This window comes from Eupeodes corollae, chromosome 3 (assembly GCF_945859685.1).
Source record: "Eupeodes corollae chromosome 3, idEupCoro1.1, whole genome shotgun sequence".
NCBI classification, from domain to species: domain Eukaryota; kingdom Metazoa; phylum Arthropoda; class Insecta; order Diptera; family Syrphidae; genus Eupeodes; species Eupeodes corollae.
Window position 1 is genome coordinate 85,386,798 of NC_079149.1, and position 14,962 is coordinate 85,401,759.

Consider the following 14,962-nt stretch of genomic DNA (forward strand, 5'->3'; position numbering starts at 1 on the left):
ATGATATCTTATTCAAAACGCTCAAATCATCTGTTGGTTATAAAGAAATATATAAATATTTCCTTGATGATGAATTATATTGAATTCAATGTCCATTTTGCTTACCAGATCGTTCTCAGTTAATCTTACTTGTAACTTCAAAGCAAAGAAAAAACATAAATAAAGACAATGTTTGTATAACATTCCAATAAAATTGCATATATTAATAACTAAACATTACAAAACTAGCATAAAAATAAAATAATAATAAAATAAAAAAAAACTAAACATTTATTTAGTTAGGAAACATTGGCATTAAGAATAAAATGCTCCCTTATGTATATTCTTACATAAAGTAAAATTAAGTATCAGTTCATTATTCATTCGATTAAAAATCGCACAGACTTAGGAGTCTTTGTTGGCGATGTCTCATTGTGCAAACCCTCGTTAAGCGTTATTCGTAATCCTTGCAAAACACCATCGAGTTTTTCCACTGATTTACGAACTTGATCAACAGTCGTCACTTTAGATATATTTTTGGAATTATTTTCATCTGACTCAAATGAATCACACAGTTTCTTTATTTTCATAAGTGATCGATGAATATCTCGAACTTGAACATTGACGGATGAGCTAAAATCCAATTCAGGAGCTTGTGGAGTTAATTTGCTCTCATCAACAGCACTACCGACATCTTGTTCATCATATGTGAGCATCTTCTTTGTGTTACGCAAGGAACAATTCATAACAGCAGATTTACCTAAGGTCTCTTTTTTGTTACTACTGTTCGAGGAAAATATATTCGGAAACTTTTGATAAGGTTGCTTTAACATAACTTCTTTAACAAGACTCAAGTTAAGAGATATACGACTTGAGTTTAAAGAATCACTCAGAGTGTTGTCCAGATCTTCTGCTAAGGGTTTCCAATCAATGTCCATGCATCGAAAGACATCTTTTCTATCGACTTCATTGTCTCGCAGCATGTTAAGCCAAACATCCAGACGTGCTGTGGGCCATTCAGCCTTTTGTTTTTTCTCCCGATCTATGATAAGAACAACTGCATGGAAAAATCCAAATTCATCAAGTATCTGCGATTGTTTAAAATCCAGCTGGAGACCTAGTTGTCGGCACCGTTGGGTAGCTTCTTTGACCTGATAAGAGAAATAAATAATTAATAGGTGATGATTGGTTATCACTTATCAGTGTTATCATGTTTTCATGTCAATAAGGAACCTTAAGGCATACAAGGTGATAATGACTGCATGCCGGTGCTCACTGTATTTGAACTCTCAGTGACTGATTTATTGAAACAATATCAGAAAAGATTAAGAATGTGTAATAAATAAACAAACAAAAATCTTCATGGAATTATTTGAAAATGAACATTACAATTGATAAACTCTGGTTTAATTTTTATTTCACATTGAATGAAAATGGGCAGATCGCTTTTAAAAAATATTTCAAGTCTGTGTAGGGCATTTAATTACCACATGAATTTTGAGGTATTCCTCTAAGCTCAATGAAACCAATTTGAGTCCCCTACGAAACGTGATTTTTGCAGAGACAGAGTCCAGAGACTAGATAGTTTCCTGACTATCTTGAGTAAATACGGATTTTTGTATTTGTAGACGTATGCACAGTTGTGTTCATAAAAATAGCAGTGCTGGTCACATTTTATTAGGTTGTCAATTATTTAAACAACAGAAATCCTGACAAAAAAAAATATCATACTTGCATCTAACGGTCTTTCGTTTTCATATTAGACACTTTTAGCTTGAAGTTATACTCTACTTTATCTTTAAAAACTGTTAAAAATTCAATTTTGTTTTATTTTTTGGTAAGTAATTTTTTAAAGTTTTAAATATTTGCATACACAAAATTAATAATAGCTCAAAAATTAACAATGGGAAGGTGAAGACACTGCACCAAAGAAATTAGAAAACTGCGTTTGGATGGAAAAACCTACCAAAATATTTAAGACAGCCAAGGCTGCTCAGCAAAAATTATCAGTAACGCCTTAAAATGGCAAAATAAACCGAAAACGCTTGGCCTAAAAAGTATGATTACTGAAAGAACTGACAGAAAAATTGTTCAGTTAGCAACAACTGTTAACTGTCTGTTAAGCGAAGTTACCAGCCTTAAGTCCACGGAAGGTACCATTCTTGACGAAAAGGCATGTGGTAAAAAAATGGAGTTTGCCAAAGCGCTTAGAGATTAGGCAAAAGAGAAATGGTGGAATGTTCTGTGTAGCGATAAAAGAAAAGTCGTCTTTTTTGCGTCCAAGGGTCGTCGGGAATATGTGACAAGACATTAAAATGCAGCACTCGATCCACGGTACACTATAAAAGCAGTGAAGCATGGTGGAGGAAAAATTATGATATGAGCTTGCCTTTCATATTACAGGCTCAGGCTTATTTATCCTATCGGGGGTATAAGGGATGCAACCGACTATGTGAAAATTATTGAGGAGGTTATGTTACCCTATGGTGAAGAGGAAATGCCGTTGGTTTGGGTATATATGGTTTGCGCAGAAGAAGTTATCCGTTATGGAATAGCCCTCTCGATCCCCCGACTTTAACCTCATCGAAAATTTGTGGGGGATGTTAAGAACGCAGTTCATAAAGCAAAACCCAAGAATTCTAAAGAAATGTGTTAAGCAGTGCGTGATTCGTGGAACGCAATAAAAGTCGAGAGGTGTCAGGTTTTAGTGAACTCGATGCCACGTAGATGCGAAGCAGTCATAAAAAACAATGGTTATGCAACAAAGTACTAATTGTAAACTAACATTATTTGTATACTTCCATATAACTTATTACAGTTTGTCTTACTTCTTACGTAATAGATCCAGTACTTTGTCATGCACTGCTATTTTTATGAACAGCCAACCGTTTTTACTGTGCCAAAGCTAACGGTAAAAAGTCGATAATACTTATTTTCTGTTATTATGAATAAAATATTTTAGTTTGTTATTAGAAGCTTAATGAAATATATTATAACGTTGATATTGAAGGCCTTGTTGTTTTATTTGCAGAGCACTGCTATTTTTATGAACACAATTGTATATACTTAACGAGCTTTCAATCTATTTACGAACATTTCCATTCCTTATTGAGAGATTGCAGGTGGTCAATTAGCACCACGAATCTTAAACAAACATCGTGGTTCGCATTTAAATTAATCTGTTCGATCAAATCAATCTATATACGTCCAACTGAATTAAGTCGACGGAAACAATAAAACCTATTTAAGAACACAATTTAAGGAGAATCTTAACTTCTCTTTTATGTGAAAACAAAACAAAGCTAATACGTTTGAAGAAAGAAATGAAATGAATTTAAATCTTAAAAAAAAAGACATGAAACTCATAATTTTACTTACCATAAGCTGTGTTTTGTGAAGACTTTCCTCACTGGGATGCTGCATAATTCGATTAATGTCATCGAGCAAAGTTGACTTATACGATGGTGTGTAAACAAATTGATCTTCGGTTTCTTCTTTTAAAGCTTTTTTCTCAGTCTCAAGTAATTCTTTGTTACATTTGAATTTGAATTGTTCAAGTTCTAACATTTCCATACGTTCTTTGTAGTTGCGTTCGTTAGCAGCTCGTTCCATTTCAATTTGTGATAAGGCAACACGTTTTTCTTCATCCAATTCACGTCGTAGCTGTTGTTCTTGCTTATGTAAAATTTCTTGATGTGCCAATTGGAAGTCGACTACCTATAGAGATACATTTAATACAGATAAATAAGGCTTTAATTGAAACTAATTAGAAGGATTATGAATAATCAAAGTTTTAAACTATAAGGGCAGTAAGTGAGGGTCGCAAATAATTTATAGAGGTTAAATGTTATTTATTTTTGGCTGACTTAACGCCGACTTATTTTCTTAATGTTTGTATAGTGTAACACACATTAATGATCTTAAATTAGTTTTTTTCTTTTATAAGCGCACACTTAAAGGGATATTACTTCTCTTATTATGCAGACATAGTGTGAGCACTAGGAAAGGGAGAGAGGGGTTGAAAGGAGGTGTCGATGCACATTGGTTTTGAATCCCTGAATATTGCAATGGCTGGGAAAGACAGAGTGTGGTAAGGAATTCCACATTCGCGTAGTACGGTTAAAGAACGAATCTCTGTACTTGACGGTACGACCGAAGTTGGGCTCGAGGATATACTGATGAGCATTCCTAGAAGTGCGAGTATTACGTTTGAACTGTTTAGGGGGAGAAATGCAGCTGGCTATTTCTCGAGAGCATCAACCGTTAAAATAACGGTAAAAGAGGGTGAGACAGGAAACTTTACGACGATGTTCGAGCGACGTAAATGATTCTACGATGATATTATCACCAATCAATCTAAATGCTCTACGTTCAATACTGTCCAAGAGGTTTAAGTAAGTTGCAGGAGCACCAGAGTTATACTCAAGCTTTGGACGTGTCTTGTCAATAACATCCAGATCAGAGGGAGAGAAAAACTTCTTGCATCGCCTTAGAAAACCCAAACATCTTGCGGCAGTTTTGGCGACATCGCGTATGTGATCGTTCCACAAAAGGTGGTTGGTGATACGCATACCGAGATGTACAGTCTCCTCGACGCAAGTGCCATCTATTGATAATGCCAGGGGGGGTATATCTCGCTTTAACGATACAAGACAATATTGGGTTTTGGAAGCATTAAATTCCACGCGGTTTTTTATTTCCCATTGTACAATGCTCTTTAGATCAGAATTTAATGAACTTATCATACTTTGTAGTTGCAGTTCCACATTTGAAGGTGAGGGATGTAATTCTGAAAACGAATATGAAAAGCTAAGAGTAATATCGTCAGCGAAACAATGTATTGGATTAGAAGTTGCAGACAGAAGATCTTTAATAAAAATGAGAAAGAGTGTTGAAGATAAAACAGAGCCCTGGGGCACACCAGCATTTATTTTGTGGTTTTCAAACTTGAATCCATCCAATACAACTTGTATTGAATGATTCGAAAGGTTATTAGTAATTACTAATCCAATGAGTAGTTCTATTTTTTGAGAGATAACTAAAACCCTTTAGATGAAAATATACAAAAAGCAATAGGTACTTTAATTTATTAATCAATCTTACCAAACTCTTACTCCTTCGCTTCGAACAGAAGGGATTGGATATTCGAAAGTAATGAGATCCACCAATGACCAACCGATCCCCGTGAAACATTTGCATCGATGCGGTGACTAATTCTCCATTCAAGTATGTTTCAAACTCCTCATTGTCAGGAGTTATGTAAAGTTTTCCACTTTTATTGTCGATCGTGCTGAAAAGTCAAAATATATATAATTTATTTCCTATGAAAATTTAATACTTTTCTTTGAATTATCAAGCTTACCAATGATGATAGCCAACAAGCGGTCCATCTAGTACTATGTCTGGTTGACTGCAATATATTGATGTTCTAGTTCGACCAATTTTAACAGTCCCAGGTGGCAAGATATAGAATAAGGTGCCCGATAATATTGGATCTGCAGTCAAATTAACTAAACAGGCTTGTTTTTGTTCTGTAGATAGCTCCATAGCTAAACCCTTTCTTTTTAACAATCTTAGTTCGGATTTTCTTTGATCTTCAGCTTCCTTCAAACGTTCCATCCAGGATTTCTGGGCCCGATTAAGTTGTTTTTCTGTTTCGGCCAATTGTTGTCGCAGGGCTTCTACTTCACTCTCATCCACGGAAGTTTCAATAATTATTTTTCGAGTTGGAGCCATGTTCGATGCCGAATGACGCTTTTGACGTTCATAATCTTGCCGCAGAGCTTGAAGCCTTTCAACTTCGGCACGCAGTTCTCGGATAATTTTATCCTGTGGATCTTCATTTACTTTAACCCGATTGATTATTGTACGTGCTTGGCAAGCATAACGTAATGTGGCAAGAGTTTCATCAATATGTATACTGGCAGGTGATATAGTTGCTAACATCAAAGTCTTGGAATTTCCTCCGAGGCTCTCCTAAAAGTATAGAAAATAATTTGTTTACTGAAAAAGTGGTTTCTTATTCTGCTGGATGGGACTCAATCGAACAATAACACTGGTCGACAAGAATAAAATATACTTTTCCAAAAAGTCCTTAGTTCAAATCCGTCTTAATTAATATTTCACGTCAGGATTTTGAGAAATTCGAAATAAGGCTTTTTAAGGCCACTTAAACTTGTGAAGTAGGTTTTTTCAATAAAAACCGTTTACCTCCTTTATTCAATATTCAGTTGAAATATTTATATTATTACAAATGGTATACGAAAAATCCTTATAAGTTGTTAGATTTCTTCTGCTAACTATTTATACTAAAACGGGTTTCAACAGAAAAAGGCGAAACGATTTAAAAGTAAGCTTGGTTCTTGTAATGAAAATGTTGTCTTAAAAATTCTACTATTCCTAGGTTTTGAAACATGTAAAAAAAAAATTATGCATATCGACAACGGTTATTTTTAAAACTTGAGCAAATAGTTAAAATTAAAGTTCGGATTAGAAATCAGCAAAAGCTATGAGAGTTTCAAATTCAAGGTTTTCTAAAAACTTCATATAGACTCAAAAAGAATGAGAATTTTCAAAAACTAAATGGGATACGAAAATGATGGAAATTGTATCTAGAACAAAAAGATGTGTACTTTGAAAAATGTTCATACAATAATTGTTAAGTGATAATTTTTATTTCAACTTAAACTTAAAAACTTCGGTTTTGATTGTTTGTTGATTTTAAAAACCTGGGATGGAATCGGCTAAGCTGATTGTTGATAATTGACAATCAAATAAACGTGATAGTCGTTTTCAAGCAAATATGTGTATTCCGAATAGAGCTACCAGACGCTTACACAAACGACTTGGTTAGCTTAGCTTTTATTTAGATGTTTTATAGGAATCAATTTAAAATTTTACCATTCAATCGAATTGCGTTGAATAATTTTACACAGACGGATGAAAATGGACATGTTCAACCAAGAGCGGATCCAGACTTTTCATCAGGGGGGGGTCACACAGTTAGATGAGTTTTTACTCAGCGCTTGAAAATGTTCTTCAATGTTTTGTAAAGGATCCTAACAAAATTTAATAATTGCTAAAATGACCACTTTTGTTATCAAATTATTTAGAACATTGTTGTCCAGCAAGGTATGGTCTTACTATATTTTTGCCATATTTTAGAGCTAAAATACAATAGTTTAGAGGGTTTTTGGTGCATTTCGCGCAGAAATGTAGGAAATTGTTTTAAAACGTTACTTTTTTCCAAAAACAAAACGAACTTTTCTTGTTTTCATTTCTATTAATGCAAAGAACGCTGCAAAAATTTAAATATCCAGAAAATGAGAGAGGATCTGATATGTAAAAATGTCGGGCTTTTTTTGATGTAGTTCTTTCGAAATCAATCTCCGGGAGTCTCTTATTACTATCGTTATCAATCTGCTTACTCGTATTTTGATCTTATAAAGGCGTCAAAAAAAACTTAAAAATTGTAGAGACAAACAGGTTTGATTTTCAAATTCAAGAAAATAGTTGCATTTAAGTACATAAATTCTCTAAAAAAATTAGATTTAAAAAAAGTAAGGTAAGTAAAAAAAATAAGTTGGGAAGAACATTTTTGTAGTACTCACAAATTACATTTCAAAGCTTTTATATCAAAAGATATGAAACTTTTAGGGGGACTTTTGTAGTATCCATGGCATGATGGTTAGTGCGTTGGACTGCCATGCAAGGGGTCTTGGGTTCAATCCCTGTCTGTGCCACCTTAATTCAAAAAAATTAATTTTCGCGGGTACTGCCTCTTGCGAGGAATTGACAAATCCTTCAAGAGTAATTCTTGTCATGAAAAAGTGCTTTCTCAAAACTAGCCGTTCGGATTCGGCATTAAATTGTAGGTCCCTTCCATTCCTGACAACAGTACTCGCACACAGGAATGGTTGAGAGTTGTAAGTCACTAGGCCCTGGTTCACAACGGACTGTTGCGCCCCCCCATTTGATTTGATGAAACTTTTATTATGTTTTTCACTTAGCCATTAATTTAACAAAAGTGTCACTTGATTTTTTTGGGACATTTGTATTATTGAAATTCTAGTTTGAATCTTAGTTCTAAAGCATCCAAAGAAAAATTCACTTCAAAAGTAGATTTAATTAACTTTTTAAAATCTTTTGTATTCAACAGAAAACGAATTTTGAAAGAAATGAAACGCACGAACTTGATAATTTCTTCCAAAAAGTCTGTTTTAATATTCCCTATATTTTAAGATTTAAAAATGTACCTGCAAAATAAGTTTTTCTCAAAAAATCTAGATTAACCTATTTTTTTCGAAAGTCATTTTAAATTTTGTCTTAAGAAATTTTTTGGTATAAGCATATGAACATTTTACATTAAAATTTCTTCAAAAAATGTTGTCCCTGAAATATCAAGTTTTTAGTTTAGTATTTTATTAAAAATAATTTTATAAAAAATCATCATCAATTTGATCATTGACGAGATCTTGCACAGGAAGAGAAGAATTTTGAAATCGTTCCATTAGTTCTTGAGAAAACTTAAAAACAAAATTAAGATTTTTTGAATGGTACCCTTCTGGAGCAATACGAAAATATGTTTTTCTTGTAGAAAGAAGCCAAATTAAGAACCCAAAATTTAGAGAAAGTCTTAGAAAAATCACATCTTGAACCAAAAAATGTGTGTGAGGACTGCTGTTAATGAAAAAAACGCCTTACACTAATCGGCTGAAAATCTTAATTTCAATCAACACAATTGTTTCTACTGTTGGTGCCAGGAAAGACAGACAGACGAAAGGAATCGGGGTACCCATTTTTTTCGGATTCTATACCGTCGTAATGTCATATTTGCAAGACTTGCTATATAGTTCTTATATGTAATCACTTCAATAATCACTATTTATGTGTGTCAAAAAATGTAATAATAAAATTGAAGGCTAGTTTAAGGAATTCAAAGGCAGCTTAATATAAAATTCATGATAACTTATTCAAGGTTTCTTCTTAAGAACCGGAATATTTGTTCTTTTTCTTAGAAACAATTTTTATGAAATAATTTAAAGCATATCTAAAGTTTTTTTCAAATTCTAAACTGAGCGAACATTAAAATTTGAGTTGTTTTCGACCGCAAACCACTCTTTGGAGCATTTCGTTAAATTACTAATAAATCTATAGATGAAATCCTTACTTATACAACTTAGCTGTATAAGCTTTTTGGCTCATGTGACCCCCCCCTGGATCGTCAATTGGTCAAAACTTGATGAATTTGTGCTGTGTTTTTGGAATAAGGCTGAATATCCGATTCATATTATATTCTTGGTCCAATTTTCAGTCAAAAGTAGTACTTTTAGCAATAAAATTTAAGGAAGTAAAATACAAATGTTGTTTTCATATACACAAAATAAATGATTCAAAATATAATGGGGGTCAAATCCATTAACGCAATACGATTAGTTTTGAATTGAAGGGAATTCCTACGAAAAAAGCAAACAAATGATCTCCCAGGGGGTCGTGACCCCTACGACCCCCCCCCCCCCCCCCCCCTTGGATCCGCCATTGGGTTCAACCAACATAAGGGACTTCATTTGCAGTCAACTTCATTCTTTGAACGTACATTTTGACCAAGGCAGCTAGTTAATTTTTCAAGTGACATAAATTTCAAATTCAGAACTTTACTTCACAAATCTCTACGTTTAGTTCATAGTACAAAAAAGTACCAACAAAATTACTGTCTTCAAAACACTCCTCAGACAAGCTACAAGTCCACCATGATTTGTATTTTGTATTGTAAAGAAATATTAGTTATTTCTTAAAGCATTATTAGTTATTTTCAGAAAGCATTAAATAAAGTAAAAAAAAATAAATAAAAAGAGTAATAAAGTTCAGCTTTCAGTTGAATGAAAAACAATATCAACTGTCATTTTGATAGAAGTAGCCTTTACTTGATAGTTAGGGAGATTTTTCTTGACTAACTTTTTAGTCATCTTTCAATTAAAGTTGCCTTAATTGGGAGGTAATTTTTGGCAACTTTCAAGTCACTTATGTCGTCTGAATCTGCCTAGTGAAAATGTCAATTATCACCTTAGCCCATTCCACCCCTGATTTGATAGCAAAATTTGTTCGAATTTAGGACCGTTTAATCTTTTAATGTAATGTATTGTTTTATTTGTGCTCCCGAGTAAAAACCTTTATTTTGTCCACTAATGTAATAAACACAAAAACTACAAAAGTTTTTCCGTTTCTCGTTAAACAGTTTTTATTATTCGAAGCAAAGTAAGGACGGTCTGCTTTTTTGATTACAAGTAAAATACATAAAATAAACATACAAATTTGAAATAAGCAATCTAAGAAATTAAAAAATAATTCACTTAGATCATCATAGAAGAAATAAAATATTATGTAGTTTCATAATTATTTAACTTGAGCGACCGACATGATAAGCCACAAGGAATATTTCAAATTTTGGCCTGAACTCGAAAGACCCCCTTGATAGTGTTCTGATTATATTTAGTAGTTTGATTATTTTGCTACCACGAGTTTTAGAGGTATCAAATATTAAATTAACGTCATGAACTTAACCAGATAAGTAAATATAAACAATATATGTATGTATAGAAACGTTAAGCATCTAAATATAGAGCTACGAGTACACCTTTAATACATACACTCCGTTTCAAATGAATATGCACAAACATTTTCGAAAATGATGTTTATAATTTTTAGAAATATTGAGGGTTTTGTGACATCTGTAGATGAAAACTACTCCCTTAAGATTTTGAGACAAAGTCTTGTTTGTGAGTCTTGTTTTTCGCCCAATCGTAAAGTAATTCATACTTAAAGAAGAAGTTTGTTTTTGAGTCAACCGAAAAGGTACAATGACAATTTATAAGTTGGTTATGAGCGTTTTTAAGTTCTCAATAGTTTAAACCAATAATTTTAGTGTTTTAAGTGGAATTCAGTTTCTGATATAAGCTTTGGCAAGGTTTTTATTGTTACTGCGTAAAGCGTGAGCTGTTATATTGTGACTTAAAAGATAGTCATTTCAAACAAAAAATACTTTATAAAAATGATGGTGTTTGAGAGGAAGAATACCAGAGTTTACAAACAATGGAAAGCTATGTTTATATTTTGCCAATACAATCGCAACAAAACACGTGAGTAGGGGAACACCCCAGGGTGGTGTCCTTTCGCCTCTTCTATGGCTTCTGGTCATGGATACAATTCTCGTTAAATTAGAGAGATGTGATCCTATGCGGATGGTGCTATTGGTGTCAGGAAAGTACACCTCTGTGATTAGTGAAATCACGGAGTCAGCTTTGAAGAAACTTAGCAGCTGGGCCACGAGTTGTGGACTAGGAGTTAACCAAAGTATAACTGAACTGTTGCTCTTTACCACCAAAACTAAAGTACCGCCCTTCACGCTACCTCGACTCAACGGTCAAATCCTATCATTGTCTTCCAGTGCAAAATATTTGGGAGTTATACTCGACCCTAAACTAAAGCCTATAATATTGATAAGGGTAAGCCTATAATATTGAAGAGGGTTCAGAGAACAGCTTGCGTGGGCACCACAGGCGCCATGCGTACTTGCCCAATGGACGCATTAAACGTTATTTTGGATTTTATACCAATCGACCTTTTTATTAAATACATAGTTTGGTGCGGCGCTTTTAGGCTGAAGTAATCAAACAGCTAGTTGTCAAAACCTTATGGTCACAGCAACACAACGAAGTTGATTTCCTCAGATATTATCTCGGTAGACACTGACTAATGCACTCCTACTTTGAGCCTTAGTAAGGGTTTTAAGGTTATTTTCCCATCCAGAGAAGATCGGGAGGATGACATCGTGTCGATAGGTTTCGACACAACCATCTTTACTGACGGCTCAAAGATGGAGTGTGGAGTTGCTTCTGGGATCTTTTCTGAGTCCCTTAATGTAGCCAAATCCTTTAGGCTTCCTGACTTTGCTAACGATTTTCAGGCTGAATTGCTGGCAATAAGGAAGGCATGTAAGATACTTAAACAAAACCCAAACCAAAACCGAAATGCGGCTATCTTTACAGACAGTCAGGCAGCTGTCTAAGCCATTAACTCGGCCATATCCTCATCTAAATTGGTCCAGCAATGTCGCGATGAGCTTGCGAGCCTGAATATTAACGTCGGTGTCACCCTGATCTGGGTTCCGGGCCATAGTGGTATCGTGGGAAATAACCAGGCTGACGAGCTAGCCACACAAGGATCGGCCCTTCATAGCTCACTTGCCGAAATGGTTAACATTCCTCTTGATGCTATGAAGGGTAAAATCTTTTCTATCTACGAATCAAACCGAAGGTGTAGCAATTTACCCAACTGCATTATATCTAGGAAGATATGGCCCACCTATAATAAAACCCGTACAAACGATCTTCTATGCAGGCCAAGGCAAGACATAGCCAGGATTGTTGCGGTTTGCACCGGACATTGGCCTATAGGAGTTCATGCAGAGAAGTTGGGTATCTTTTACAACACCTTTTGCCGTAGTTGTAGTGACCAAAGAGAAAGTGAAACGATAATCCATTTCCTCTGCAAATGTCCTGCTTTTGCAAACACTAGAATGAAATACTTTGGAAAAGCATTCTTCACAAACTTGATGATTAGAGACCTAATCTTTTTTCTCAATGCGACAAAATGGCTCTAACATAATCGCTATGAAGCTTCTCTATAAATCTGTCCCTTTAAATCAAAGGTCAAACGAGTTTTTGGTACCAAAACGGCGCACTACAGCGCTAATTGGATCTCAGGATAGGTTGCCTTAAGATCGCCATTTCTACCTACCTACCTATACCTACCATGTTTATATTTGCTTTTCTTCCAAATTTTTCTAATTAAGTTCTTTTGCGTTACCAAAGGAGGTTGCCAAAAATTTTTGAAACAACCATCCCAACAGATTATATCGTATTGTAGTTCCGATTGTACAAACCCATAATATTTTGTTTCCATTAATTTTCTACAACATAGTTTTTTTTTCAAATGAAACAAGATATAAGTGGTTGAAAGTAGGTATTTCTTTAATGGTTGAGTGTGAATTTTCCAGTCCATATTACTGTCAATGTATATTCCAAGATATTTATATTCGCTAACTGGTTCAATAAAAAAACAGTTTGGAGAGCAATTATTTAGCAACGCATTAGCTTGTATATCTGCGGAGGTAAAACAAGAGATACTATTTAGTGGGACTTTTTTGCAGTCATAACTATGCTAAACAAGAAGAGGAAGACTCAAATTTACAGAGTTTATGTTTGCCAAACCAATGTCTTAATAACTCTAAGTCATGAATGTTTGAAAACAAATCAAGCAATGTGGGACTAGAACAAACACACGCTATATCATCAGCAAAGCCAACTACTTTACCTTTTAAATTAAGAGCAAATATACTATTAATATAAATAAGAAATAATATTGGACCTAAGACAGAACCTTGTAGGACTCCTATGTTAACATTTTTTACTTCACTGAATTTCCACCTATTTTGACAATTTCTTTTCTATTTTTAAGGTAAGAACAATACCAATCTAACATCAAGCCTCGGAATCCAGCTTTCACTAACTTTCTTAATAAGCTATTTTTATGTCGATATGTAGAGCACATGTTAATTTGTTTTGGTTTACACTTTCATAAATTACAGTGGGCTAAGAGCGCATCTTCCGTCGATTTTCCAGCTCTGAACCCAAACTGCTTATCATTGAAAAACGAAATACTATCTAAAAAGCTCACAACTCTTGATTGATTTCACAACTTTTTCAAAAAAAAAAATTCAAAACCGGTTAAATAGAAATAGGTCTATAATTAGAAATACTTTTTTATCCCCTTTTTTTTTTAAATTGGAGTAATCTCAGCTAGTTTTAAACTATCCGGGAAAATCCCTTGATAAATACTCTTGTTAAATAAGTGGAGTAAGGTATCAACTATAGTAAGACTTATTTTTTTAATAAAATTATTTGAAAAACCGTTAGATGTAGTTGAAAAGGAACTATTTAGATTTTGAATAGCTCTGTACATTTCAAAAGAGGAAATAGGTGAGAAAAAGAAATTTCGAGACCGAAAATTTTCTTTGATACAAGCTTCAGAACATTTAAAGGTGGAGTTAACAATACCTTGATTAACGATGGTATCAGTAGCTATATTAAAAACATTATCATTAAAGATTTTTGCCATGTCACCATGATCAAATATGTTTTAAGAATCATAAGTCAAAAAAGGAGGAGTATCAGACACATTTTTTTTATCGAACAGTTAATTTATTCCAAACCATTTCTTTCTACGGTCACCTTTTGCTTTATGAAACTTATTTATATACACATTTTCTTTACAAATCGATATTTTATGTCTAATTTCTTCTTCATAATCTTTGTCTTTTACCGTCTCCTTCGACTTCAATTTTTGGATATATCTCATGGAAAATTGTTGGAATTAGTGGTAAAAGGGAAATTTTTTAATTTTTTTCTTGAGATAAAGGTGGCGGTACCACATTTTCTAAAACAAAGTTCGACCAATTTTTTCCTCTTCGTTTGAAACTTTTACGTCGAAAATCCTTTTCTTCATTTATTGTTGTCTTCAAAAACATTATTCTTGAATCTGATTTTAAATATCTTATCCATTTGATTGTTTGGAAACCAAACATATTCCCGTCTTGGTTTTTTTTGTTGGACAACAAAGTTTGAAAAATTCCAAACTTCTTCAGGTTTCAATTAATGAACCAAGAATTTTTACTTTTTCCCACATGATTTCACAAGCTGAGATCAATCATCCATATGCGTGTGACCAGGAACTAAAAATGTATACTCAGCTATTTCTATTCCAATTGTGGATGTTTGCACAGCCAGAAGAAACACCTGTCTGAATAAAACTTTACTGATTTGATTGTTGTTGCAAGATTTTTAAGATTCAGAAAAAGACACGAAGCTATTACATTTGCCCATTGCAAATCCTTCATGCCACATAATTTTGCGATTTTCCATCTGAT

At 33.8% G+C, this 14,962-nt stretch overlaps 1 protein-coding gene across 1 annotated transcript in view; it reads right to left on the reverse strand.

The window, feature by feature from the left end:
• Positions 1 to 160: 160 nt before the first annotated feature.
• LOC129948896 (kinesin-like protein KIF14) overlaps positions 161 to 14,962 on the reverse strand; it is a 106,198-nt gene continuing 91,396 nt past the window's right edge. The window contains exons 2-5 of the mRNA XM_056060046.1: positions 5,342 to 5,955; positions 5,083 to 5,269; positions 3,358 to 3,696; positions 161 to 1,130 (exon numbers count right to left, since the gene is read on the reverse strand). Coding sequence (XP_055916021.1) covers positions 360 to 1,130; positions 3,358 to 3,696; positions 5,083 to 5,269; positions 5,342 to 5,955 — 1,911 coding nt within the window. The 3' untranslated portion in view covers positions 161 to 359. The remainder of the gene's footprint in view (positions 1,131 to 3,357; positions 3,697 to 5,082; positions 5,270 to 5,341; positions 5,956 to 14,962) is intronic.